This window comes from Danio aesculapii, chromosome 3, assembly GCF_903798145.1.
Source record: "Danio aesculapii chromosome 3, fDanAes4.1, whole genome shotgun sequence".
NCBI lineage: Eukaryota > Metazoa > Chordata > Actinopteri > Cypriniformes > Danionidae > Danio > Danio aesculapii.
This window is the reverse complement of record NC_079437.1, coordinates 30,153,480-30,180,943: the sequence shown is the minus strand read 5'-3', so window position 1 is coordinate 30,180,943 and position 27,464 is coordinate 30,153,480. Positions and strand designations below refer to the sequence as shown.

The window sequence follows — 27,464 nt, the reverse complement described above, 5'->3', positions numbered from 1 at the left end:
TCTCGATTCTCATCTGTCTACAGGAAACCACACAACTAGCATCCTGTGTCACACTGGTGAGGCATCATTTAGGAGAAAAATACGAATCAGAGCCATTGTTAAAGGGATTGTTCATTTACAAATACAGATTGCATATATCTTTTACTTGGAGTTATGTTAGTTCTATAGTGAGCTATGGAAAATTAATATTAGTAATAAAACATTAGTGTTGTTTTGTACAATATGAGACTTATTATATAGACAAAAGCAGTTTAAACAGTGTTCAAAATATCTTTTGGGTTCTGCAGAAAAAAAAAGAGTAATGTGGGTAGCAAATATTTATTTATGGGTGAATTATTTTATGAACAAAACAGATTGATCAGGAAAAAAGATACACATTTGTTTAAAACAATATAATTAATTATCAACTTGAACATTGTTACTTTCTTTAAACATGAAAGTGATTCGTAATAATGCAGATTAAAGAAGCATTATTACAACAGCACAGTTACAAAAGATGTGGCATGTTATTGAGAAAATGTTAGTGCAAGCATGGAAATCATGCAGTATAGATAGATACACTTTTTGAACTTTCATATTTTGCCGACCAGAATAAACTTTGCAACTACATATCAGTTACAGTCATTCTAACATTGTATTAGCGGACATTAGCGGACAAATAATTACATTAATGTAAAGGCAAACTGTTGTATGGTAACATAATTGGCGAACAATTTATTGGTACATTTATGTAAAGTTATTCTAAAACTATTTCATGTTGTAGAACAATGTGAAGAAAATTACAATTATGAAAAAAAGCTCCCCCCGGGTGACAGAGCCCCTAACCCTATCTATAAGGGTGCGCCCTGCTACCCAGTGAAGGAAACTCATTTCGGCCGCTTGTATCGGAGATCTTGTCCTTTCGGTCATGACCCAAAGCTCATGAATATAGCTTTCAGCTCAGCTCCTTTACTGCTGCTTTTGCACCGATCCGCTTGTCAATCTCACATTCCATCCTTCCCTCACTTGTGAACAAAACCCCAAGATACTTGAACTCCTCCACCTAGGGTAAGTACTTTCCTCCAACCTGGAGATGGCAAACCACCTTTTTCCGGTGGAGCACCATGGCCTCGGCTCAGACTAAGAGGTGCTGATTCTCATCACAGCTGAGTCACACTTGTGAACCTCTGTACTCCTTCATGAACCTTCACCTTATCGCGGTGGAGTGGTTTTAGTGCCTGAGTACTTATGTTGTCGGGGACTAATGCCCCTGGTAGAGTCTCCCAATGCAAAAAGGTCTTAGGTGACAGGTCAGACTAAGTGTGGTTCAAACACCCCTGATGAGTTTAGTAACATCATGGGCCGTCACGTCGCCCAATATGGCACAGTCGGGGCCCCACCCTGGAGCCAGGCATGGGGTTGGGGCTTATATGCATGCGCCTCGTGGCTGGTTTTTTCCCCACGAAACCCTGCTGGGCTTAGCCCGAAGGAGCAATCCTCCTACAGGCCCACCACCTGCAGGGGGAGCCGTAAGGGGCCGGTGCATTGTGGAACGGGTGGTGGTCGAAGGTTAGGACCACGACAACTCTATCGTCGGGCACAAATTTGTGATAAGTGACAAATTATTTTTAAAAATGACTAAATATGACCAAAAAACCCTTGAGATCTATAACAAGTGACAAAGTTTATATTAATTTCAAAATATAACTGAAAAAAACAAGTCACGGACTATTGTAGAATTACTGCAATTGTAGAATCATCCAGACATATGCAAAAATGGCATATAAAAATGGTATAGCCTAAATATATATTATGCAAGGTTTTGAAATAAAAGAAACATAAAGAATTGGATAAAATATAATATTCTTATAGTAATAAATACAAGCAAGAATCAGGATATATTGCAAATAGCCACATAATCTCATCCAGAGCCAAAGTATCTACAGAACTGTAGAATTGTAATTTGCCTTGTGATATACGTAAAGTCTGTCCAGAAGCACTCCATGGCTTAAAAGTATTTCTGGTGGCACAGGTCGTGCATTTCGAGACACGTAAACCTTCTCCAGGTGAAAGTTCATGGGGGAACCCACATACTTTTCACAATAGGTGCCAGCCAAACCTGGGGCGCATGTCACTATTGTATTGTAATAGAGCAAACCATGATTCAGCCTGCAGAGATCGCTGTTCTGACCTACTTTTATGGCTACTTGACAGGTTCCCAACAAATCATCATCCCATTTACTGTCTTCATCCCACACCTCCAGTTTAATCCTGTCATTCTCTGCCAGGACGACGTCACCCAGATCGAAGGTTTGCCCCCAGTTGGGTGAGTTGTTATTCAGTATCATATTCGTGGATCCAACCTTCACGTTATGTTTGTCGAACACTTTAACATAGCCATCGGTCGCTGTGGTCGTGTCACCCCAAAGATCTTGAGCCCTCAAGACCGTGACCTGCACCCGAGAAAGCCCACGTTTGGACGGGCAGCAGTCTGGTGTGATTCCAGGTTTGTTGTGGCAAGTGCAGACACATGGATTGTTTGGGTTGGTTTTGACGCCATTAGTGCAGGGGTCGGTGCAGTTCCTCCAAAGGGAATATTCAAGGATGTAGTCGTGGATGGCTTGGCGCACGTGTTTGCGCACTGGGTTTTTGGTGGGGATCAGCTCATGCAGGGACTCCAGGGAGTAAGAAATCACATCTGGGTTTTGAGGCAGGGACGCCAGCCATTCTTTATAAGCCGATGGGTCTTTCCCACCTGAAAAAAGGAGCTCGGGCTCAGTGGTGTGACCTCCGGTGACCTCGGTCAGCCTTTGGAGACATAAAAGTCATTTAGGAAGTGTTAGATATGAAATCACTGATAATAAAATCCTGTCTACATTTCTTTTTTTTTAATTTAAATAAAATAATGGTATGTAATGGTATGTAATAATGGTTCAGTACAAACAGCTATATGATTCAGAAGCTCTTGCTATTAGTGAGCGTTTTGCTATTGACGAGGTGGCTGTAATCATAAAATCTGGATTTCACCATTTCCAGATGTGAAAAGCTCTCGGGTAAAAAAATGTTTCTTATAAACATATTTTTGAGCAGTGTTCTAATCGTGGGGAAATGCAAACAAAACTTTTGATCAGCACATTTATAAACGCAACACTGCTTACACTCCAGTTTGTCACATCATCGTTAAATGAGCTAGTTAAAATTGTTGCATCTTTTTGATTTATTTTTTTCCCTGTCAAAAATGTTTATGTAAATATCTGTCTACAGGCTACAAGCTTGGAGGTCAGGGATTGTAAGTAGTTTACACATTGACAATAAAATGACATCAATACATGACAATTACATATTAAGTCTCAATAAAGTGCTTTTATACTTCAGTTACAAAAGTGAAAGAACATAAACAAAACATTTATTGTTAGATATTAAGCAATGTTAAAGCATACTAACCTAAATGGTATTGTAGTAAATGGCATTTCTAATTAAACTAAGTATATAAACGGGGGTCAGTATGCAGAAAACCAAATAATTCCTGCAATTTTAATTTAGTAAACATCAATAAGAAGAGCAAAAACATGGCTAACGATGGAGCAGAAAAGTAAAGGTTTTAATAAAATGTTTCATTTTAAAATATATATAAAAACCTTTTTTTAAATTTTAAAAAATAAACTTCTTATACATGAAGTACAGTTTATTGATTTAAGAATGTTAACATCTTGAATGGAAAACAAGTTTAAAACACATTTTTTTTTAGGATGAACACTAATATTTAAACTTCTTGCAGTGTTTTGCAGATATCATACAAACAGCTGCTAATGCAATGTTGTACCATTTTGTCCAAAATACTTGAATGCAGTGTTTTTCAGATTAAACTATAGCTTTGCCATTATCTTATGCTTACTAATCCCTGCTATTGATCAGTTTCACTTAAGCATGGACAAAATATGTAAGACGAGTCATACAGTTGAAGTCAGAATTATTAGCCCCCCTGTTTATTTTTTCCCCCAATTTCTGTTTAACAAAGAGAATATTTTTTTTTCAACACATTTCTAATCATAAGAGTTTCTAATAACTGATTTATTTGATCTTTGCCATGATGACAGTAAATAATATTTGATTAGATATTTTTCAAGACACTTCTATATAGCTTAAAGGGACATTTAAAGGCTTAACTAGGTTAATTAGGTTAACTAGGCAGGTTAGGCTAATTAGTCTACAGAACAAACCATCATTGTACAATAACTTGCCTATCGAAAAAATATAGCTTAAAGGGGCTAATAATTTTGTCCTTAAAATGGCTTTTAAAAATTAAAAACTGCTTTTATTCTAGCCAAAATAAAACAAATAAGACTTTCTTCTGAAGAAAAAATATTATCAGACATACTGTGGAAATTTCCTTGCTCTGTTAAACATCATTTGGGAAATATTTAAAAAATAAATCAAAGGGGGCTACTAATTCTGACTTCAACTATACATGAATGAACTCACCTGTCATTAAAGCGGCTGGAGAAGCTGGTTTTGCTCTCTGTTTTATCCTGGTTTTCACTACAGTGTTTTGATTCGGCTTTCATGTCCGCTTTGCCGAGAATGCTGAGATTTGCCTCCAAATCCAAACAGGCCTTCACTTCCTCTGTGCTTAAGCCCTGAAGAGCGGTTTCACACTGTCTGATACTGGTCACTGAGTGCACGGTTCCACCAAGAGTTACCTGGCAAAATAAATCTGATCACTGATTTGGCTTGTTGAAGTATTTTGGCCTTTGTAATCCATTCAGTGCAAGTGTCGTAAATTATAATGAGGTTGACCCTTGAATTACCTTTGTGATGTAATGGGTTCCAAAGGTGTTAATGAACTTGTAGAAACGCGGCTTGAATTGAAGGTTGTATGTCTTGGGAAGCTCCTTCACAGAGCGTCTGAACTCAGGATGGAGAACAGGCTTGCTGGAAACTCGATAGCTGTAGAAATACATGGGAAACTTGTGTTAGGCAAGAAATATAGGAGAAGACCACATGATAATAGACTTTTATGACAGCAGTTCTCAAAAAGAAGGACCGCAAGATGACTTAAATTTATAAATGTGCCAAAAAAAGAAATACAATCAGCAAAAACATTTCAGCATCAAGATCCTTTTTTTTGCTTTTTTTCACCTCTTAAAATACTGACTAAATTGTATGGCACCAGTCTTGGAAATATAGAAGTGATAACGTATGAAGCGAACTCTATAAGAAATTAGTACTGACATTGCTTGTCTTTTTTTTTTAAAGATTTATTTTTGACCTTTTTGCCTTTATTACCCACATTGCAAAACTTCTCTGGCCCACACAATCAGCTTTTGTTTTACCCATATGCCACAATGAATTACGGTGCATGAGTTGACCAAGTCAAACTTCCAGACAAGGACCAAACATGGACCATATCTGGGCCAAGTTAATAACCCATAACTGGGCCAAACATGTTGGTGTGTCATAACTGCAATGAAATTGATAAAACCATTAAGCTTTATGAATCTCATTGTGCTATGGGCGTACTTTTTTTCGAAGTGACCTCACTAGTAGAACTTTTATTTTTGTTTTTGGTTACTCAAAAATGATTTAAATGTATTTTAAATGTGGGTCAAGATAGCCCAAACTTATGTGGCCCGCATATCAATTTTAACATCTGGGCCTAGCACTACATTTTACATCTGGCCCAAGTCTTGTGAGCTGATCCAACTAATCAAGGTTTTCAAGACTACTAGAGACTATTTAGCAGGTGTGAGTTATTTAGCAGGTGGCTGGAGCTAAACTATGCAGAGCTGCGGCCCTCCAGGAATTGAAGTTAAGGGTGCACTCACACTATGCTATCTGAGCCGTGCCCAGACATGTTTCCCGGTTCTTTTGAGAAGTGTGAGTGTTCTGAATTGGGCTCAGGCACAGTTAAGTTGGCCGGCCCTGGCCCTGTTGGAAGAGGTTTGCCGGAGCGCGGTTCACTTGGGCGGTACGCTTGTGGTGTGAGTGCAAAGCGCACATGAGCCAGAAACTGAAGACGAGACGTGACTTTAATGGGACTGTTTCAAATTTCAACTCAACTCAGGCCCGAATGCGATGTAAAGGCGGGCCGACGGGGGAGAAGGGAGGGGGACAAGCGTGCTTCAGCCCGGTTCAAGGCAACTGTACATAGTGTGAGTACGCCAGTGCCACCTCTACTAACCCTTTGGCCCAAATGCTGTATGCCAGTGCCGGATGAATGCCTGCTGTGCCAGCTTTATGCCAAATCTGGGCCAGAATATTTTGCTACCTGGGTAGATAGGAGAGTATATAGAAGGAAAGCGAAGTGGGAAAGAGAGAGAGCGGGTAGGTTTGGGAAATGTGCTACCGATATGTCAGCGTGCTAATCACTATGCTATTGCGCCGACTGCTTGTCTTTTCAACATGGAAATTTATAACCCAAAAATCAAGATCCATACAGCAACGTAAAGCATGAATATATGGAAAAACACCTGTGAATCACGTGCTTTGGACATTTTTTGATATAAAGTATACAGTTATATGACTTTATTAAAAAAATATTATTTGCTCTGTAGTATTATTCAAAAGTGATATTTTTAGACAATCTTAAAACTCTTAAGACTAAATACTCACTTTTGTAGTTATACCTTGCTCCAAAATATTTTACATTGACTACGTTTACATGGACATCAGTAATTGAATTATTTTCCTTAATCTGAATATTTACATGAGATGCTTTTTGAATGTTCCTTTCATGATCTCGTTTTATATGTCATCACATAATTCGATTAACATCATTGCGTCATCACTCAGGTGTAATTTCAGGTGTTTGTCAACTTTAACTGCAGTTTAGCACTTTCCCTTTGATTCAGGAACATTTTATGCATGCTCCCCATGACAAACGAGATATTGGATGTGAGTATGAACTGGTGAAAGAGTGTTGTTTAATGGATTTTGATACCATATGCCATATGGCAGAAAAAAAAAAACACATTTCGCAGTGTATGTGTCTGTGGACTTCACTGACTCGGTAGGTGCAGAGACTAGTGTCAAACAGCCGTGTGTGTATAAAATATTCTGTTGAAAATGTGGCGTAAATCCTACACAACAGTAATAGATTGAATGCAGTGTTTACATGTCAATATACTGCACTTTAATAATGCGACTAGAATCGACATACTCCACACGTCTTAATTCGATTTCTGTTTAGTTCGATTATGACCTTAATCAGATTAAATTAATAAATAAAAAAAATCTGTTTAATTGCTAGACTCTTAATCAGACTATTGTCTTAATTGTATTAAAATTGGATTATTGGTGTCAAACATATTCATTGAGTCATTTAGCAGATGCTTTTGTCCAAAGCAACTTACTACTGAGGAAGGCATTTTTTGACTTTGATTATTAGTTAACTACTTTTAGTATTAGTTACTAACATAAGTACATTTTTCTTAAACTTCCAAAATGCATTATGGGAGACCGATCTCTGCTCTGACATTAATATTTTGTATAAATTGACATATTTATGGTTTCAAACTATTAATTAAAGCCAGTTTGGTAAATTGCAGAGTTACTAATTATTGTTAATTACAAATTATGTATGAAAGAATTCTTATCCAGTTAACCAGGAAATGTACAATCATGTAAAAAACACTGAAGAAGTTTTAAGAGTTCACACTTTGATATTGCTTGATGCTATTAGCAGGTTTGGCATGCTTTCCTGGGAGAGAACCCTGAGCTCAGAGATAATTGAGCCCAGGGCTCCCGCCTGGTCAATAAGCATATAAGGGGGTCCGAGATTAGGTAGCTCTCGAGAGCTCCCCCTGGTAAAGGGATTAAAAGGAGGAGATGGGGTGGAAGGGGGGATTCTTCCAAAATGAAGATAAGGCAGCAGGGTGAAATCTGTCTATTTCTTATAAACTAGAATCAATCTGACTGCATTATTGTGAATTACGCATGAGAGGCCAGCCGTGATCAATCATATCACATGCTCCTCTCTGAATTTGTTTGTAAAACTTCACTCGGGTCTTAAATTAATTTGTGGAGGGGGGGTGACTTTGGGAAATTAGAAGTGCATGCCGTAATGTTAGTCAAGAATCCCACCTGTAATAAGCACAGGAAATACTTTGACTTGCGAAGTTGAACTTGTCTTTTTTGGTCTTCTCCATCGAGTACTCTGCAAGCTTTGACTTGGTTCCTGCCAAAACTATTGAGCCTGTAGTTTTTTTAGCCTCTATCCCCAAACTTGCACCCCAGTTGTTCTCAATAGAGGAGGCGCAGGAGCTCACCAGGTCCTCGCTGGACTGGTACAGAGAACTGGAGACTTTCACAGTGCATTTTTGGCTGGTTCTCCAGTCCACCACTGACAGAGGAAGCTTTTGTAATGCCCCGTCCATATAGGGGTTCTTGCAGAGGGTGCAGGATTTGTCCTTTTTCCTCCAGACGTCTGTGTTGATGACGAAAGCTCCCTTGCGCTGCATCTTGATCACGTCGTATCCTTCTCCGGCCAGGTTGGACCCGGGTGCAAAGCTTGCTTCTTCACACTCTTTGGGTTTACCTTTAGTGCAGGACTGCACAAAGGGCAAGAGAAGGTAAAAAACCAATCCGGCCCACATCTCTGTCAATGAGTGGAGGAAATTTGAATGGATGCTCTTCTTTTCTGGAAAAAGACGAGACATTTTGAGTCTTAGCCCATTTAAGCCCATCAGCTTTTTATAAGTTCTAAATGTTATCCACCTTTATTTTCTCATTGACATGCAAGAAAACTACCAGATAAAAGATTTCAAGATAGGAAAAAAAAGGTATTGATTTACTTCCTGTCATGAGTGGTTTTCGGCTTCCTACCCCTAATTCCAGGATGCAAAACTAGTTGCCGGTGGGCAAATACAAATATATAAGTATAAATCATTGGGGAATAATGTGTTAAGTTTATAAATCAAGGTTATTGGTCTTGTTTAATGATTTTAGCTTTCATAATATTCCATCTAAAAATAAGTCTTTAACTGATATCTTTACTTAAAAATAGACTTGTTCGATACACAGCTAAACCCTCAGAGTGAAATGAACTTTCCCACTTGGAAATATCACTGAATTTTTTTAATTGATCTTTTTGACAAACAGTAGTCTGTTGGAGAAACTAGTGTGTGTTTCATGACTTTTAGACAACTGGATTAGTTCTTTGTGTTTTCATACCCATGAAATTATATGACAGATCATTTTTGGGGGTTCATATCAAATGGTTTTCTAATTTTAATCATAAAAATATGTTTATAAATATTAATGAATCTGTTAAAAACAGTTGTTTTGAGTTGGAATGCCAAATGTTCTCCCATTCAAATTTTACATTGAAGGGTTCTTACAACATATTTGCCCACCAACAACTAGTAGTCGCATGTTCAAATACTATGTTTTTTTTTTTTTTATCTAAAACCTGGAGCAAATAAATGCAAAACATGTTAATATAGGACATTATTAACAAGGCTACATGCATGAAACCATTAAAAATTTAGACACAAATGGGTTAATTGTTGCAGTTTAACAAACGGGTTTATCCAACTGCAATTTCTAACTTGTATTTATAAAATTTTTTTTTTTTTTCTTCTCAAAATGTGTTTTTTCCTCTAGTAGATGCGGCGCATGTAACACACACACACACACACACACACATACACACACACACACACGCTATATTGCCAAAGGTTGCCCAGTCTTAATCCATTGGGTTTAAAATAGAGTAGGTCCAGCTTTTACAGCTATAACAGCTTCAACTCTTCTGGGAATGCTTTCCACAAGATTTAGGAGTGTTTATGGGAATATTTGCCCATTCTTCTAGAAGTGCATTTATGATGTCTAATTGGACTTATTGTGGCAACCTGTCACTGTGCCATGCTTTAATTCACTGAGCTCCTGAGAGCAATTCTTTTACAAATGTTTGTTGAAGCAGTCTGCACACCTAGAAGTTTGATTTTATATGCCTCAGGCCAGTGAAGTGATTGGAACGCCTGAATTTATGATGCTGAGTGGAGATGCTCAAACTAGGGCCAGTAGGCCAAAGTTGGCCCATGGTAACCTTTGATTTGCCCCGCCATCCTATCTGGGAAGAGAAGGAGAATTATGGGGATGGTTTAGAGATTGTCATTTCAAATATAATTTACCCTTTTGTTTATTTTGTTGCTAAAAGCTAACTGAAATGTTTCAATTAAATATTGTAAATAAATCCAATTTAGTTTAGATGTACACACTGTTACCCGATGAACAGAGGACAATGCAGAGACATTGGTGAGCAAATCAAGGGAAAGGCAGACATTCTGTGAAAATGTCCTTGCTCTGTTAAACATAATTTGGGAATATTTACCAAAGAAAACAAAGTTCAAAAGGGGGCTAATAATTCTGACTTCAACTGTATACACACACACACACACACACACACACACACATGCCCACGCAGATGCAAAAAATGACTTGTTTACCAGTTCTACACTTTAAGCTTTAAAAATATTCTTATTCTGAGCTACAGTTTTTAATTAACAGTGTATTGTGTATGAAGAGGAAGGAAAAAGGAATACTTTGTTTGGTTAATACTATTATGGGCAATTTAATGCTTGTCTACAAAGATAATAGACCTCATATTCAATTATATAGAAATGCTTTTAAAATATCATTACCAAATAGAACTCTAAAGCTTCTAAAACAACAAATTTTGTAATATTAACATTGCTTTCATAACTAGATGGATGCCTTGTACTCCGGAAAGTTAAATAAAAGTGTGTTACTTTGTATAAATACAGTGGGAAAATGGTATGTATGTATATCAGTTAATAATATTATTATTTACTTTTTATCTACTTCATCATAAATTATATTTTTAAACTATTAGGTATGGCTATTAATACAGTGCTCAGCATATATAAGTACACCCCCTCACAAATCTTTTAAATTCATATTTTAATAGGAAGCTATACAATATTATATTTGTGCATATAAATTAGATTAGTCAGCCAAATCAGGAGCTTATCTAACAAACTTTCGGTCCAAAAAGTAGTACACCCAAATTTATATGGGTCGCACTTTAGTTTGATGGTCTGTTTGTTGAATTTAAAGTACATTCCATCTACATGCCAACTAATTCTCATTAGATTATGTGTAGACTGTTAGGTTGGGGTTAAGGTTAGTGTAAGTTGACATGTACTTGCAAAGTTTTTTGTAGTCAGTTACATTTCTGTTGAGCAGTATAAGCAGACAGTGTACTAATACTCAAATGGAAAATTAGAATAAAGTATTACCTTTATATGTTATACAAAAATATTAAATACACATTTTAAAAAGAGGAAAAATCAAGAGAAGCAAAAAGATTGTAGTACAATTGTCACAATTTTGTGGTTTGTAATTTGTAATAAATATATCTGTTTAATAAATCTGTTTTGTTTAAATGCAGTAAAATACATTGCCTATATTCACTGAGAAATAGAGAAAAAAATGTTCATTTTCAACATGGGGTGTACTCAATATGCTGAGCACTGTATAATGAATTATGATATTATAGTTTGAAGGTCCAAAACTTAATATAAAAATGAGTTGTGAAGTGTAACTGACAGTTCTGAAGTAAAACAATGACTTTTAAAACCTTAATATTACTGTCATACAAGATGAATGCCTTGTGCTGCATGTTTTTATAACAGTCTGTAACTTACTACATAAAAATGATAGGGAGACAATATTATCATATTGTATAGTAGTTATGATTATAAACTTTGTAAGGCAGTTTAGTGGATCTTTCCCACAGGGAATAAAAGGCATAATATTAAACACAGAACAGACTTCAGTTTCTTTGTTTCCTTTGCCTTGCATCACCAAAAATAACAAGCTTATCTAGAGAAAGAAAAGGCACGGTGTTATTTTGAAGGTGTGAAATGATGTTCTTACCTCAAGCTGCTCTGCTGCATCTGGGGCTTTTGTCAGTAATGTGCGAGTGGGGCTGTGTGATAAATAAACCTAAACTTGTGGGTGGGCTTTACCGTTATACACTACCAATGAAAAAAATCATATGGGTTGGGGTAAGTGCTGGGACCCTTTTCACTTCAGAGGAACCAGTTATGTGGTCTTAAACGGCCACTGCAGGGCTGAATGTGGTGAAACACAACCTATATAATGTGACAATGGAAGATGTGAGCATTATTCATGTTGACCTGTCAATTGTTCAAATATGAAGCATGGAGAGCCTGACGGGGACCGCTGAACTAGTCAAATCAAAACTTTAGTAAACGTTACACATGCTTAAGTGTTGCTGTTAGTCACCAGCTCCTCTCGTAGTGTTAAACGGAACTTTAACCTCCTACATGCTTTTTGAACTTCCAAAACTTAATATGTACAAATGACAAGCACTTCCCAGCAAATAATGTTGTGTTTAATAGACACCTAATAGACATCTAAAGAAAGTCATCTTCGCTAAAACAAGGCTTAACTCGGGTTGTCAGTAAAAATCCAATAGACATTTAAGAATAGCCTAAACCTAGACTAGTCATCAAATAGACAGATTAGACAGACTTTATACGTGTAGTCATTCATTTCTGTTTTTTTGATGACTAGTCTAGACGTCTATTCGATTTTCACTGACAGCTCAAATTTAGCCTCGCTTTAGCCAAGACGACTATGTTTAGACATTTATTAGACATTTATTAGACATCTTTTCAAAACAAAAAATGCTTGCTGATTAGCTGATTGCTGACTTGCTACAAATTAGGATATTGATACTGGCTTGCCTATTATTAAAAGATTAATTGTTCATTTGTAGTTAAGGAGTATGATCTTATTCTGCAATCCTAATCCTACCCCAAGCCTAAACCCAACTTCTATCTTACTGACTTTTATTAAACAGCTATTTAGTAGTTTATTAAGTTAATGGTTTGTTAATACCGTGAATTGTGACCTAAACTAAAGTGTTACCAATGACAGTAATCATTTATAAGAATCACTGAAGCTGCTGTGCTTCTAATTATTTTATTAGCCAAAAAAATCTGAAAGCAATGGACAGATAACAATCTGCAAGCATAGAATATATCAAAAATCAAAGCAAATCTGTAAATCAAAGCAAAATTGATACAAATAAAATGCAATGCTGAGATACAAAATACAAAACTGCATGTTCAATCCAAGTTGAAATTATTAGCCATCCTGTAAAATTTCTTTACATTTCAAACATTTTCTCAAGGGAACAGAGCAATGAAATTTTCACAGTATTTCCTATAATATATTTTTTCTTCTGAAGAAAGTCTTATTTGAATTATTTTGGCTAGAATAAAAGCAGTTTTTTAAAACCATTTTAAGGTCAATATTATTAGCCCTTTAAGTATAATTTTTTTTCGATTGTCTACAGAACAAATCATGTTACACAATGACTTGGCTAATTACCGTAACTTGCCTAATTAACATAGTTAAAGAGCCCCTATTAAGGGTTTTTGAAAATGCCCTTCCATGCAGTGTGCAACACAGCACTAAGTGAATGGAAACATCCAGCTGAGGTTTAAATCCGAAAGTGCACCATGTTTAAAACTATTAATTCTTTAATGAAATAGTCGACTCAGTGTCGAATAAATAATTTGTGTTTGGTTCGGATCTTTTATTGAACGTGTCAACGTTGATAAGCTACATCAACAAATATTTAGTGCCTCATCCGGTAAAACATGAACGCGCCTTTCTCTTCAGTCACTAGCAGATTGCATGGGATCACGGGACTGATCCTGACATGAAGATGACGATCACTGACAGATGGAGATTTGGCTGTGGGGAATAAAGGGTGAAACAACAATACCACAGTATAGCCAACCCAGTGCTGTGTTTGTTTCTATAATTTTTCATTATAGATTTTTGATACAGTAACCTACACTGCAACATGGATTAAAATTGTTGCTTTGTTTTGTGTAGTTTGCAAATATGTGTTTAATTGTGTGTTGTAACTTGTAATGGCTCAGCGCGGCTTGTAATGATTTATCTATTATAGATCAGTGCTTGTACTGTATCTCTCAGGTCAAGTCTTTATGGGGCTGTTCACATATTGCGTTCAAAACCACGTTAAAAACGTGACGCGTGCTTCTTCCTTTACTGATTTAAATGCGTTTCTGAACTTACAATGCTCTGCCATTTGTCTTTGCTATGGCCACCATCAGCTGTTCCCTACAGGTGTGGCACGGTCAATTTTCGAAATTAATTAACTTATGCCACTGTGTGGATTAATACTAAATGTGTGTCTTTGTTATTACTTGAGTTTAGTTTTAAGAGTAGAGTATATGCTGGTGTTTAACTGCTTTAATGCACTCCTGCATTGGGCTCTCACATACTCTCTGCTATTTCATAGCTGTGGTGGGCGTTTCTCTCTGTCTCGCGCTGAACACAGTCGACCAATCACAACAGAGTGGGTCATCAGACCAATCACAGCAGATTAGTTTAGTCGCTAATGAGGGGTTTGGGAGCAAATTAATCGCTGAACGAATCATATGGGAGTTGTTGGGATAATTAGGTAAAAATAAATGCAGATTATAAGGCAATGAAAGTGTTTTTGAACTTGCATGCATATCAGCCTGCTGTTGGAGACCCCAACCCAAAATATGACCTTTTATAAGGCAAAATAGGGACTCTTTAAGCCTTTAAATAGGACTTTCAGCTGAATACTAGTATCTTGAAAAATAACTAGTAATAAATTAAATCAGCTATTAGAGATAAGTTATTAAAACTATTATGTTTAGAAATGTGTTGAAAAAAATCTTATTTACGTTAAACAGAAATTGGGGAAAAATTATTTAGAGGGGCTAATAATACAGGAGGGCTAATAATTCTGATTTCAACTGTATATGTATGTTTATAAGTGTATGCTAATATATATCTGCTAAATGAATTAAACGTAAATGCTTCTTGCTACATCAAAGTAACGAGTTTTACATGAGGCTAGCCTTCTTGTTGTTTACAAATTCTGCCTTTTGCTTTCAGCCTCACTGGCCTGACCCAACAGGGCTCGACGCTCCTTGAAGAGCACCCCCATTTTCACCAGCATATCTTTCGGGACGGGTCTTGCATGTCTCGACACGTAGAGCTTCTCCAGATGGGACGCCATTGGAGATCCCACATACTCAGTGCACGAGGAGCCCGCCAAACTAGGCCCACATGTCACAGATGTGTTAAAATACAGCAAACCATGATTGAGTCGACAGATATCGCTTTTTACACCGGCCTTCAGCTGAATGTTGCACGTGCCCAAAAGATCATCATCCCACTTATTATCCCTATCCCAAACCTCCAATTTCAATCCCCCAAACTGAGAAACAACAAAGCTCCCAAGATCAAACCGCCAGTTCCACGTGGGTGAGTTCTGGTTCCAGATCACTGGCGTTTCCCCTAAAAAGAGCTTCTGATTTCTGAAGACCTTGACGTAGCCATCAGTCTGGGAAAAATAGTCGCCGAACAGACCTGTGGCTCTCATTACAGTCACTGTAATTTGGGCAATTCCTCGTTGTGCAGGACAGCAGTTGGCTTTGACCGCAGGATTGTTGTGGCAGCTGCAAGCACAGGGTTCTTTGCGGTTTGTCGCGATGCCGGTTTTGCAGGGTGAAGAGCAATTCTTCAAGAGGGCCTTCTGCAGGACGTAATCATGAATGGCACGGCGTAGTTGGTCGCGTTTGGGGTTTTTGCCTGGCATGAGCATGTGGAGGGGCTTTAATGAGAAGGAGATCACGTCTGGCTGTTGGGGCACTGAGGAGAGCCACTGTTTATAAGCACCAGGGTCATTGTTGGCTGAGAAGAGAAGAGCGCTGTCTTGAGTATGGCCACCGGTGATTTCTGTTAACCTAGTGGAACATTAAAGAAAATAATAAGTGAAAAGGGGCACATAATAATAATATTCATAATTAAAATAAACTGTTATTTTAATAAAATTTGTTCTTTAATTATTATAAATTATAATAATAATAATATTATAATAAATTAGTTTTATACAGTGTAATACATTTTTAATATGATAGGATCAATTAGTATGATTTAGCTACGTTTACACTCAAGATTAGAGTTAGGTTGAGGATTTGAGAGTTATTTCATTTTCATAATCTATTATATCACATATTAGATTTTAAACATGTAAAGAAAAATATCTGTATCTACTAATTACGGTGAAAGTTAATAATAATAATATTTATTATTATAATAATAAATATTATTATTATTATTATTATTATTACTATTTTATGTATTTATTTATTTATTTGGCAGAGACAGTGTACATTAATTAGCATTGCTGCAATTACACCAGAATTAGTTTGAAAAGTATTCATAGCGCTTCACTTTTTCCACATTTTTTTATGTTACAGCCTTATTCCAAAATGGATTCAATAAATGTATTTCCTCAAAATTCTACACACAATACCCCATAATGACATTGTTGTAAATTTATTAAAAATAAAAAACCTGAAAAATCACATGTACATAAGTATTCACAGCCTTTGCTGTGAAGCTTTAAACTGAGCTCAGGTACATTCTGTTTCCACTGATCATTCTTGTGATGTTTCAGCAGCTTAATTGGAGTTCACCTGTGATAAATTCAGTTGATTGGACATGATTTGAAAAGGCATACACCTGTCTATATGAGGTCCCAGGGTTGACGGTGCATGTCAAAGCACAAACCAAGCATGAAGACAAAGGAATTGTCTATAGAGCTCAGAGACAGTATTGTCTTGAGGCACAAAGCTGGGGAAGGTTACAGAAACATTTCTGCTGCTCTGAAAGTTCCAAGGAGCACAGTGGCCTCATACTTAAGTGGAAGATGTTTGGAACCACCAGGACTCTTCCTAGAGTTGGCTGGCCATCTAAGCTGAGTAATCGGGGTAGAAGGGCCTTAGTCAGGGAGGTGATCAATAACCCGATGGTCACTCTGTCTGAGCTCCAGCATTCTTCTGTGGAGAGAGGAGAAACTTACAGAAAGACAACCATCTGTGCAGCAATCCACCAATCAGGCATGTATGGTAGAGTGGCTAGACGGAAGCCTGAAATTTGCCAAAAGGCATCTGAAGGACTCTCAGACCATAAGAAACTAAATTATCTGGTCTGATGAGGTTAAAATCGAACTCTTTGGAGAGAATGCCAGGCGTTACGTTTGGAGAAAACCAGGCACCGCTCATCAGGCTAATACCATCCCTACAGTGAAGCATGGTGGTGGCAGTATCATGCTGTGGGGATGTTTTTCAGCAGCAGGAACTGAAAGACTAGTCAGGATAGAGGGAAAGATGAATGCAGCAATGTACAGAGACATCCTAAATGAAAACCTGCTTCAGAGTGCTCTTGACCTCAGACTGGGGCGACGGTTCATCTTCCAGCAGGACAATGACCCTAAGCACACTGCCAAAATATAAATGAAGTGGCTTCAGAACAACTCGGTGAATGTCCTTGAGTGGCCCAGCCAGCCAGAGCCCAGACCTAAATCCTATTTAACATCTCTGAGAGATCTGAAAATGGCTGTACACCGTCACTTCCCATCCAACCTGATAGAGCTTGAGAGGTACTGCAAAGAGGAATGGGCAAAAACTCCCAAAGACAGGTGACTTGTGGCATCATATTAAAAGACTAGAGGCTCTAATTGCTGCTAAAGGTGCATCAACAAAGTATTGAGCAAAGGCTGTGAATACTTATGTACATGTGATTTTTCAGCTTTTTTATTGTTTAATAAATTTGCAACAAATTCAAAAAATCTTTTTTCACATTGTCATTATGGGGTATTGTAAGTAGAATTTTGAGGAAATAAATGAATTGAATCCATTTTGGAATAAGGCTATAACATAAAAATGTGGAAAAAGTGAAGCGCTATGAATACTTTCCGGATGAACTGTATGTTAAAATTGTCACCCTAAAAACAATCCAACAATTAAATAATCAATCAAGCATAGTTAAGAAGCACTAAAATAGACATAGTTAAGTAGATCTTAATAAAAAAGGATATGTACAAAATGAACTAAAAACACCAACATTATGTAAGAGAAATAAGATTATTTAAAACATATTTAAACAACAAATCATTAAGATGGCTTACACAAATGGTAACATGATAGGTAGGTACAAGCTAATACGAATGATGAAACGTCTAATGTTCTATAAACCAGATTTTTAAATGTATTTTGAACATATTGTAAGTGGTTATTATTATTATAATTATAATTATTGCTTCCGTTATCGTTCCTATTATTCTTCTTCCTCCGCTTCTTCTTCCACCGGATTTGAATGGCAGCCCATATAACCGTACGTGGAAAAGTTGTATAATTTGGCACAATGATAGAGGGCAGTGTCAACATGAACCACAGCAAACCTGAAGTCTCTAACTCAAACTCTCTAGCATCACCACTTGTCCAAATTTTCACTCATTTATCGTTATAACTTTTGAACCGAATGGGCTACAGTCAAAATTCCTCAGATTTCCTCTGAATCATTGGCTCAAGCCGATTCAAACGCACCCTATGATGTCATTTTGCGTCATTAAAATTTTTTCGCAAAACCGATCGAACTCGTCCCAGACCATTTATCCAATTTTCACATGATCTACAGACCATGCTGACCAAAAGTTATGGAATTCAAGGTGATTCAACCAACCGTTTTTGTTTAAATTGCGAACAAATAGAGCTTGTGAAAATCGTCTTGAAGCGATATCTCCGTAACACATTGACGTATTCACACCAAACTTGGTGTGTGTTATGAAAACCATGGCCTGAGATAATCTGCAGCGTTTCAGTGCACTGCCCCCTAGTGGTCCGGAGATACAGAAAATAGTTTTTTTTGCTTATATCTTCCCAGCCCTTCGTCCAAAACTCATAAAACTCGTCTCTTCACATCCGACAGAGCATGCCGAGTCGAATAATTTCCTAGGTCAGCCATTTTGGACATCGCCCATTTAGGTTTTTGTCAAAAAATGCTATGTTTCACAAACGTATTCACGTATCATTACAAAACATGGTATGCATCTTCGACACCATGCCCTAAAGGTACTTAAACATTTCTGGAGCAGCGCCACCTTGTGGCCAAACGTTATAAGCAATTTTTGAAAAATGCTAATAACTTTTACTAAACATTCCTTATTGACATGACATGTCTTGTTATATTCCCTGGATCATGCCGAGACCATTGATACCAAATATGCCAAAATGAACTCAACTACTTGTCCGCCATTTTGTTTTTGTTTGAAAACCTTTTTTTTTTAACTCCTCCTAGACCGTTTTTCAGATTTTCACCAAATTTGACTCCGATGTTCTTCAGACCATGCTGGCAAAAAGTTATGGACTTCATGTTGATATGTTGTTGATATGAGACATGTTTTCGTTTACGCCACAGACAAATGTGCTGGCATGATGTCAAAGATCGTCTGAGGCTGTAATTCTGCAGTGTTTGAACATATTGATGCTGAACTTTAGGTGTGTCATTGGCACCTCACAATAACCACCACACTTAAATTTGGCAACAACGCCACCTAGTGGTCGTGCGTTATAAACCCTTAACTAACCGGCTTAACAAATTTGCTAAAAATGTGGATTGCATAGGTTTAATGTGGTAAAACCGACATCGAATTATTCCTTGGGTCATGCCAAGAACATGGGCTGCGTCCGAAACCGCATACTTCCATACTATACAGTACGCTAAAATCAGTATGCGAGCCGAGTAGTATGTCAGAATTCATAGAATTCAAAAATCAGTATGCGAGAAGTACCCGGATGACTTACTACTTCCGGCGAGATTCTGGTGTGTGCATCCCATGCATGCTGAGCTATCCCATGATGCCCCGCGAGCAAATTCATGAATGGGAGTAAAGCGACACAACTGATGCAGGTAGGTCACGTGACCATGACAAAATGGAGGATGTAGTACATCCGAATACCATTCATACTTTTCGCATTCATGCTGTATAGAACGTACTTTTCTAATGGCCGAGTAGTACGTTTAAATTCAAATGCAGTACCTACTGAGTAGTAGGTGGTTTCGGACGCCGCCATGGATACCAAACATGCCATATTACGGGAAAACTTCCTGTCTGCCATATTGATTTTGTTCAAAAACGTTTTTTTGCGAATTCCTCCTCGACCGTTGATTCAATTTTCACCAAATTTGACTCGGATCATCTTCAGACCATGCTGACTAAAAGTTATGGAAATCATATCAATTAGCGAAACGGTTGTCGTTTACGGCATCAACAAATGTGTTAGCACGATGTCAATGTGCATATGAGGCTGCGACTCTGCAATACTTAAACACATTGACACAGATCTTTAGCTCTGTCATTGGCAACTCACAATGACTTTAACACATAAATTTGGGAACGGCGCCACCTAGTGGTCACGAGTTATAAACTGTTCACTAACCATCAATAATGATTCATAAATTTGCTAATAACTTTAGTCTGCATATGTTTATTGTCATAAAAAATGATCTCAACTTATTCCTTGGGTCATGCCGAGAACATTGATACCAAATATGGCCTATTTGGCTTAACTTCCTGTCCGCCATATTAATTTTGTTAAAAAAAAACTCTTTTGCAAACTCCTGACCGTATACCGAAATATCAGTGTTGTGAAATTCATGTCAATAGGCAAAATGGTTTTTGTTTACAGCATCGACAAATGTGCTGGTATACTTTCAAATGGCATCTGAGGCTGTCTCTCTGCAATGCTTAATTATATTGACATATTCTTATATATTGAATATTCTTCATTACCACCTAACACTGACACTGCCACTGTTTTTGGCCTCTGGACTGCTTTGCTCATTCTGGCTTGTAAAATGCTTGGCCCCTTAATGGCTGCTTGCAGCTATATTTATAATTATTAATATTATTATTAACTCCACGTAAATGGGAATTTCTAAATTTGATAGATATTTGAATTATATAGAAGAAAACATATATAGAAATTTCATTATTTTTATACAAAATATAAAGGAAAATGCCTTAATCTCTAAATAATATGAACGAAATAATGAAATAATGATGAATATTGTAATTAATATCAAATAATACTTCTTACATTGTTTTATTATTGTTATTATTTACAGAAGTCTCTAATGTTTAGTCATTTCAACCTCTGTCTTAACAGTTTAAAAAGTCAAAGTACAAACCTATCACTGAAACTGTTAGCAAAGCTGTGTGCGCTCAGTTTTTTGTCTTTGCTCTGTTTACAGTGACGATAAGCTGTGTCTACACTGATCCTCCCCATTACACTTGCAGATGCTTCGACGTCCAAGCATGTTTTGACCTCATCTACACTGAGGTCCTGTAGAGTCGCCATGCATTGTTTGACACTGGTCACAGACCGCACACCTCCACCCAGTTTCACCTGAACAACACATAACAAACACACTCGTGACAGACTCAATACACGTGACAGAAACAATACTGCACAATAGAGATCAAATTCAGAGAACAACTCCTATCTTCCTCAATTTTAAGTCACTGCCTAGTAAAGTTATGCTAATAGGTGAATTGTACACAATCCAAAGCACAGTATAAATACTTAAACAACATATTTGAAAAAGATGAAGATCAAAAGGAAGTGAAGTAAGAGAGGCTGGTTATCCCGATTTTTGATTTCTAAAATAATGCATCTTAAAAATGTCACTAGCTCATTCAAGTTAATCTAAAACTCTGGCCATCCATCCAAAGCACAAAATGATAATGAAGAATCTTAATGATAATCAGTTTAACAATGCAGCTGAATAAGCCATCTCAGCAGTGAAGGATCTGAAGTTCCTGCAGTGACCAAACGTTTATCAGCAGAAATAATCAAATGACTAGACTTACCTTTCCTGAAGGTTGAATCAGGTTGAACGTGTCCAAAGTTCACTTTCGAGCATAATTTTAAAGTATACATTTTAATTAATTTGACCATGATGGGAAACATTTTGTTAGTCAGTAGACTAAGAAAAGACTGAACCTAAAATATGTGCAGAAGTCAGTGAAAGGTGGAGGAGGAAGTGACATGGTTTGGGGGATGTTTTCTGTAGCAAAGGTTTATCAAAAGTTCCTTCAGTAACCTTCGGTTCCTGTTCTGCATTCATCACCCAAAAAGACAGCATTTTTTATAGAGGACAATGAGTAAAGCTGAAAGCCTTTAGCTGAAAATCTTAAAATAATAAAATGGCCAGCCAAGAGTCCAGACCTTAACTTGAATGAACATCTTAGGTGACTACCATGACTAACTACAGTGATGTCCTGGTACATATGTGCTCAACTTATTCAAAGAAAAACCATGGTCATACTGCAATTTTTGCCCCAATGACTTCCGTTTATATGCATATGAATGCAGCAGACAAAGCTTGGTAATCTCTGACCTGTGAATTTGCTTCACATAAATGTCTAAGTCCAATGGAAGATCTGTGCACTGAAAAAATGTCTGATTGCAAATTGTTGCAAACAGTTTAAATAAACTCAATTTAAACAAACAGATTAAGTTGAACATTAATAAATGTAACTTGTTTAAATTCAGCACATATAAATTATTTGCAACTACTTGCCTTAAAACAATTTTGCAAATCCAATGAATCATTTTTTAATCATTTTTTTCAGTGTACAGTAATTAAAAATACAGAAAGCAATCTGTCTCACGTCATCTTTTTACCCCCACACTTTTGTGCATGTGCTACAGAATTTCGCATGCACAAACTCATAATGTTAACATGGCTTAAAAGGATAGTTCACCCAAAAAATTTACCCACCCTCAAGAAATTGCAAACCTTGAGTTCTTTTATTCTGCTGGAGAAAAACGAAGATAGAAAGCCTAAAACCTGTAACTATTTGCTATGTGCATACAGACTTTTAATTTTCAGCCAGGCAAACCAGGGGTTTCCGGTGAACTGTCTTTTTGTTACAAAATTGTCATGTTTAAGGTCAGATTTCTTTAAAAATCAGCGATCTTCACTGCCTGATTGATTTACCATATGAAGTTGGTCAGACCGTACAAGAAGCACTGCATTAAAATCTATTTCCCCCTGCCATGTCTTTAAAATATGATAGTTTATTTTACCCCAGTATTTTCAATCGAGTTTCTGCGCTAGCCTGTTGCTGCTGAGAGCTTTCATCTCGTTTTACGCTTGAACAACTAAATAAATGCTTAAGTCTATTCAAACGAATGTATTGTAATTACATTACAACATCGATGCTGTAAAAACAACCTTGTGAAATTGAAAATAGTCACAATAAGCTTTCACCGGAAGTTTATCATTGGCTTTAAAACTCTAGCTGTGCATAGAGCCCATTGACATCCATAGAAAAAAAATATTATGGATGTCAATGGTTACAGGTTTCCAGCATTCAGTAAAATATCTTCCTTTGGGTTGAACAGAAGAAATTCAAATAGGTTTGGAACAAGTAAAGGATGAGTAAATGATGACAGACAGATAAAATTAATATTTTAGGTCAACTGTCCCTTGAAGCGCCTTCAAACTTTCTACTCATTTCTGACTCCTGTCAGTAACCTTCTGAAATTTTACTTGATTTTTTTGCTACAGTGATTTTTACAAAATAAAAAGATTTTAAGGGACTATTGTAAGAGACTTTTCTTCCATTTGCATGGTATTGCCACACCTAAAATTCCTTTCATTTTTGAACAAGGTAAATTACAGTATTTGTTGTTCTCTAAATATGATTTTCACAATCAAAAATAACTTGTATTTATCTGTATAAGCATATTAGTGGTGAGTTTTTTGATTACCTGGATAATGTAATGTGTGCCAAACTTTTCAATGAGTGACAGGTAGCTCTCTTTTGTCTGGTTGTCATACGTTGCTGGAAGGTTATTGAAGTCATCGCTTAGTTCATGGTGAAGAGGAGCACGGCTGGCAATCCTGTAGCTGAAGACAGTAGTTTATAGAGCTGTGCTTTAATATCGGCATACAGTAACCAATAGCCTGTGCAATTCAAGGGATAGTTTACCCAAAGCACAAAAGAAGATATTTTGAAGAAAGCTGAAAACCTGTAACCATTGACTTGCATTGGAAAAACAAATACTTATAAGTCAATGGTTACAGGTTTTCAGCTTTCTTCAAAATATCTTCTTTTGTGTTTAACGCAAAAGATTCATGTTTAAAATATGACATCATTTAGATTTTTGGGTGAATTATCCCTTTAACTAACATATTAAGCCTTACCTATAGTACGAGCAGGATGCAGACTGCTTGATGAAGCTGAATTTGTCCTTTTTGGTCTTGCTCATTGAATAGTCAGAAAGCCTTGAGTTAGTTCCAGCAACCATCAGAGACACCTTACTTAACATATTTCCTATTCCCAGACCAGCTTTCCAGTTGTTCTCTATGGAAGAGGTGCTGGAACTGACCAGGGACTCGCTGGACTCATAAACAGAGCTGGATAGGGACATGGTGCACTTTTGAGTGGCCCTCCAGTAGACCACTGACACCGGGAGCTTCTGCTTTTTGTTCTGCATGAATGGGTTTTTGCACAGATTACACGTGTTGTTATTGAGATCCCACTTACTCATGTCGAAGACAAAGGTCCCCAGGCGTTGCATCTTAGTAATGTCGAATCCCTCCCCAGCCAAGTCAGATCCTGGCACAAAACTGGCATCTTGACACTCTGCTTGTTTTCCCAGAAAGCATGCTGGGCTGGTTGGTGGAGGAAGGTATAGAAGAAGCACAGAGCACAGTAGAGCTAGAGGAACCATTGTGAGCTTCCTAGAGAAAATAAGTTTGCATTAAAACATGCAATTAGCCCCTTCAATATGCAGTGATCTGATGACTATAAAATACATTATATTTTAATAATTAAATGTTTTATAAAAGCATGGAATATTTCAGCATGTGAATTTTTACCTAAATGCCAGTTTTCTGAACTGGAGCAGAGGTCAGTTTAAAAACAAAACAGCATGTTCACAATGAAATGAGTTTAAGATTTTTCTAACTTACCCAGGGGGTCTTCAGAATCATACGTGTAAGAGTGTCCCACATGCAGAGTGAAATCAAGTATCTGTGCTGTGTTCATATTTATACACCACAGTTTACATCTCCCCCCTGGTCAGACTTGAGAACATTCACACCTTTATGGTCAATGTGTATGAAGGATGCACAGGGTTGTTAATGGGTGTTAATTGGCATAAAAGGATGTGGTTTTAGTTCAGCAAAGCCATGAGTAAAGGTGTGATTTAGACCATTATGTTAAACACAAATTAATGGTTTCATCATATTTACTGCAATTATTTCTGCATTTTACTAGGAGCTGAAGTCAGTCAGGCGTAATTTAGTCAAAATTTTATGAAGCACTTCTGAAGTGGCATTTATGTCATTGTTTAATACTGAGGTGGCATGAATGGATTTCCACGGCGGGCATAATTAATCAGGCATTTATGCAGTGTTATCTTTAAATATAATTTTGATTAGACAGAGCAGACTTGCTCAGCTTTGTAAATATTACTTAAGAAAATAAGCTGAACGAAATCAAACATTGGTGTTTGACACCTATGACACCCTTTAAAAAAAGTTTTACAGCTCTTGTTTTTAAAACCACTGGCTCAGACCAGCAAACAAAGCAAGAAATATAAGTTCATGCATGCGTGCATTACTTTTTATCTAATTTGATTTCGAAATCAAAATTAAGGGTCAAGGCAAACTGCATATCTTTATGTAACTGATCTCCAGTGGTGTTTCACCATTTGAATTACCCTGTCCACACTAACTGACTTTGTTTTAAATAAGTAATAAGTAATAAAATGTTTCATTTGAATGTCGCCTAATGCTGATGAATAGACTCATCGTGGGGCTGTGGTCTGCATGGTTTACACATCTACAAAACATCTACGTGACTCATCTACAAAAAAAAAGTTCATCATAGTGGTTGGAAATTTTCTAATTAGCCTTGTGGTGCATGTGTTACCCTTCATGAGTGTGGGATTTTGTCTCTAAAATGATCACTGAGAAAAGAACAATAATTTGTGAACGCTCTGTTGCATCAGTCCAATAGACGTTAATATGCTAAAGAAATTGAGAGGTTTTGATTTGCATATTGAGATATTTTTTGAAATGCAGGGCCATATTGTTAAGGTAATGTAACAGGTCATGCTTGTATATGTAAAAGGCAGTACACTATTACAGTATTCTTCATGAATAAAAAATTAAATATATTGTGCCACATGGAAAAATGCAAAACATGCAAAAAATAATAAGCCGTAAAGCAATTTCTTTGAGAGTTGTGCTCAGGGATGGGCAAAAATACATTGAAATGTATTTTAAAATACCTCAATTTTACATGTATTAAAATAAAATACTGTATTTTGTATTTGAAAATATTGCAAAATACTTTTACATGGGAGTATGACATTTCTTTGCAAACCTATCAACAGGCATATTTGATCAATCGCTTCACCATTAAACTGACCTAATGAAGTAAACAATGTTTGATAACAACAGTTTTTTTTCTGAGCAAGATTAAGTCAGCCACTGTAGGACTTGTTTTATTGTTGTTTGTCTTATTTTCTTGGCATCTACATCAGCAGTTCATCCAAAACTACTATTATATGTGCAGTTTACTCATTCTCAGTTTACCCCCTTAGTGAACACTACACAATCTTTAGGTGTTTTATTATTCTAAAGTTCGTCTGAATTTCCACCTGCAGCACTGAGACTGAGAATGATTATGTGCTGTAGGCTCCACATTCTGTTCTTAAGGACTGATATTTTATTCTATCTCATTTCTTAAGCAAAGATGCATAACTTCCATCCATATTACATTGAGTTGACCACCTTCATAATCAATTTTCCGTTCTGACCTCAAGCTTAGGCAAATACCAGAAAGCATCAATCTGAGGCTGCATTTTTAAGATCATGTAGATCATGTGTCATCATGTAGACTTCTTACAAAGTATTTTGCAGTATTTTAAAAATACAAAAATACAAGGCACTGAAGTATTTTTATACAAAGTATTCACCTATTTTCATAAACCCTATCAAATACAAATTACAAAATACTGTTTTGTATTTGAAATATGTATTTGAAATACTTGTATCATAAATACTGCCCATCCCTGGTTGTGCTTGTTGGCATGCTGGCATTGTCATTCTATGCAGGCTGGTGCAATCAAATTTCATGTGTTTCATTTAAAGACCGTTGATCTGGATCGTGCCACCTGAAAAGCTAAACGTTTAATTCAGTCATATGTAGGACTAGATTGCTAATTAACCAACATTATCTGGAGTATTAGTATTAATAGCATTAGTATTAATTCAGTTTAATTCAATTCATGTTTATTTCTATAGAGCTTTTACAATTTAGAATGTGTAAAAGCCGCTTAACATAGTTCTAGTAAAGTCCATTAGTAGTATTAGTATTAATTATTAAGTATTAATTTAATGTGTCCCAGTTGCAGTCATGATTCGGTTCTTAAAAGTTGGCATGAAATGTAAGTTACAGTAGTATTTGGGGCGACATAGTGGTGCAATAGGTAGTGCTGCCGCAAGAAGGTCGCTGGTTCGAGCCTTGGCTAGGTCAGTTTGCGTTC

General features: G+C 36.8%; 2 protein-coding genes across 2 annotated transcripts; both read right to left on the bottom strand.

Annotated features, from left to right (window-relative positions):
- Nucleotides 1-332: 332 nt before the first annotated feature.
- Nucleotides 333-11,902, bottom strand: prf1.1 (perforin 1.1). The gene is made up of 5 exons (XM_056453608.1): nt 11,881-11,902; nt 8,062-8,617; nt 4,788-4,926; nt 4,462-4,679; nt 333-2,787 (listed from the first exon to the last, which is right to left on the bottom strand). The coding sequence occupies exons 2-5, from the start codon at nt 8,571-8,573 to the stop codon at nt 1,920-1,922; spliced, it is 1,737 nt and encodes a 578-aa protein (XP_056309583.1). The 5' UTR covers nt 8,574-8,617; nt 11,881-11,902; the 3' UTR covers nt 333-1,919.
- Nucleotides 11,903-14,176: 2,274 nt separating this feature from the next.
- On the bottom strand, nt 14,177-24,694 carry prf1.9 (perforin 1.9). Its single transcript, XM_056451204.1, has 4 exons — nt 24,109-24,694; nt 23,673-23,811; nt 21,082-21,299; nt 14,177-15,791 (listed from the first exon to the last, which is right to left on the bottom strand). Exons 1-4 carry the CDS (start codon nt 24,636-24,638, stop codon nt 14,912-14,914), a joined length of 1,767 nt encoding a protein of 588 aa, XP_056307179.1. The 5' UTR covers nt 24,639-24,694; the 3' UTR covers nt 14,177-14,911.
- Nucleotides 24,695-27,464: the final 2,770 nt, after the last annotated feature.

Excerpts from the sequence above, each read along its gene's own strand:
- prf1.1 (XM_056453608.1), bottom strand. The coding sequence starts at position 8,573 with ATGTGGGCCGGATTGGTTTTTTACCTTCTCTTGCCCTTTGTGCAGTCC. Across the intron at positions 4,927-8,061 it reads ATTTCCTGTGCTTATTACAG|CTATCGAGTTTCCAGCAAGC; the intron begins GTGGGATTCTTG and ends GTATTTCTACAG. Across the intron at positions 2,788-4,461 it reads TCCAGCCGCTTTAATGACAG|GCTGACCGAGGTCACCGGAG; the intron begins GTGAGTTCATTC and ends ATGTCTCCAAAG.
- prf1.9 (XM_056451204.1), bottom strand. The coding sequence starts at position 24,638 with ATGGTTCCTCTAGCTCTACTGTGCTCTGTGCTTCTTCTATACCTTCCT. Across the intron at positions 21,300-23,672 it reads GCACACATTACATTATCCAG|GTGAAACTGGGTGGAGGTGT; the intron begins GTAATCAAAAAA and ends TGTGTTGTTCAG. Across the intron at positions 15,792-21,081 it reads GCTAACAGTTTCAGTGATAG|GTTAACAGAAATCACCGGTG; the intron begins GTTTGTACTTTG and ends ATGTTCCACTAG.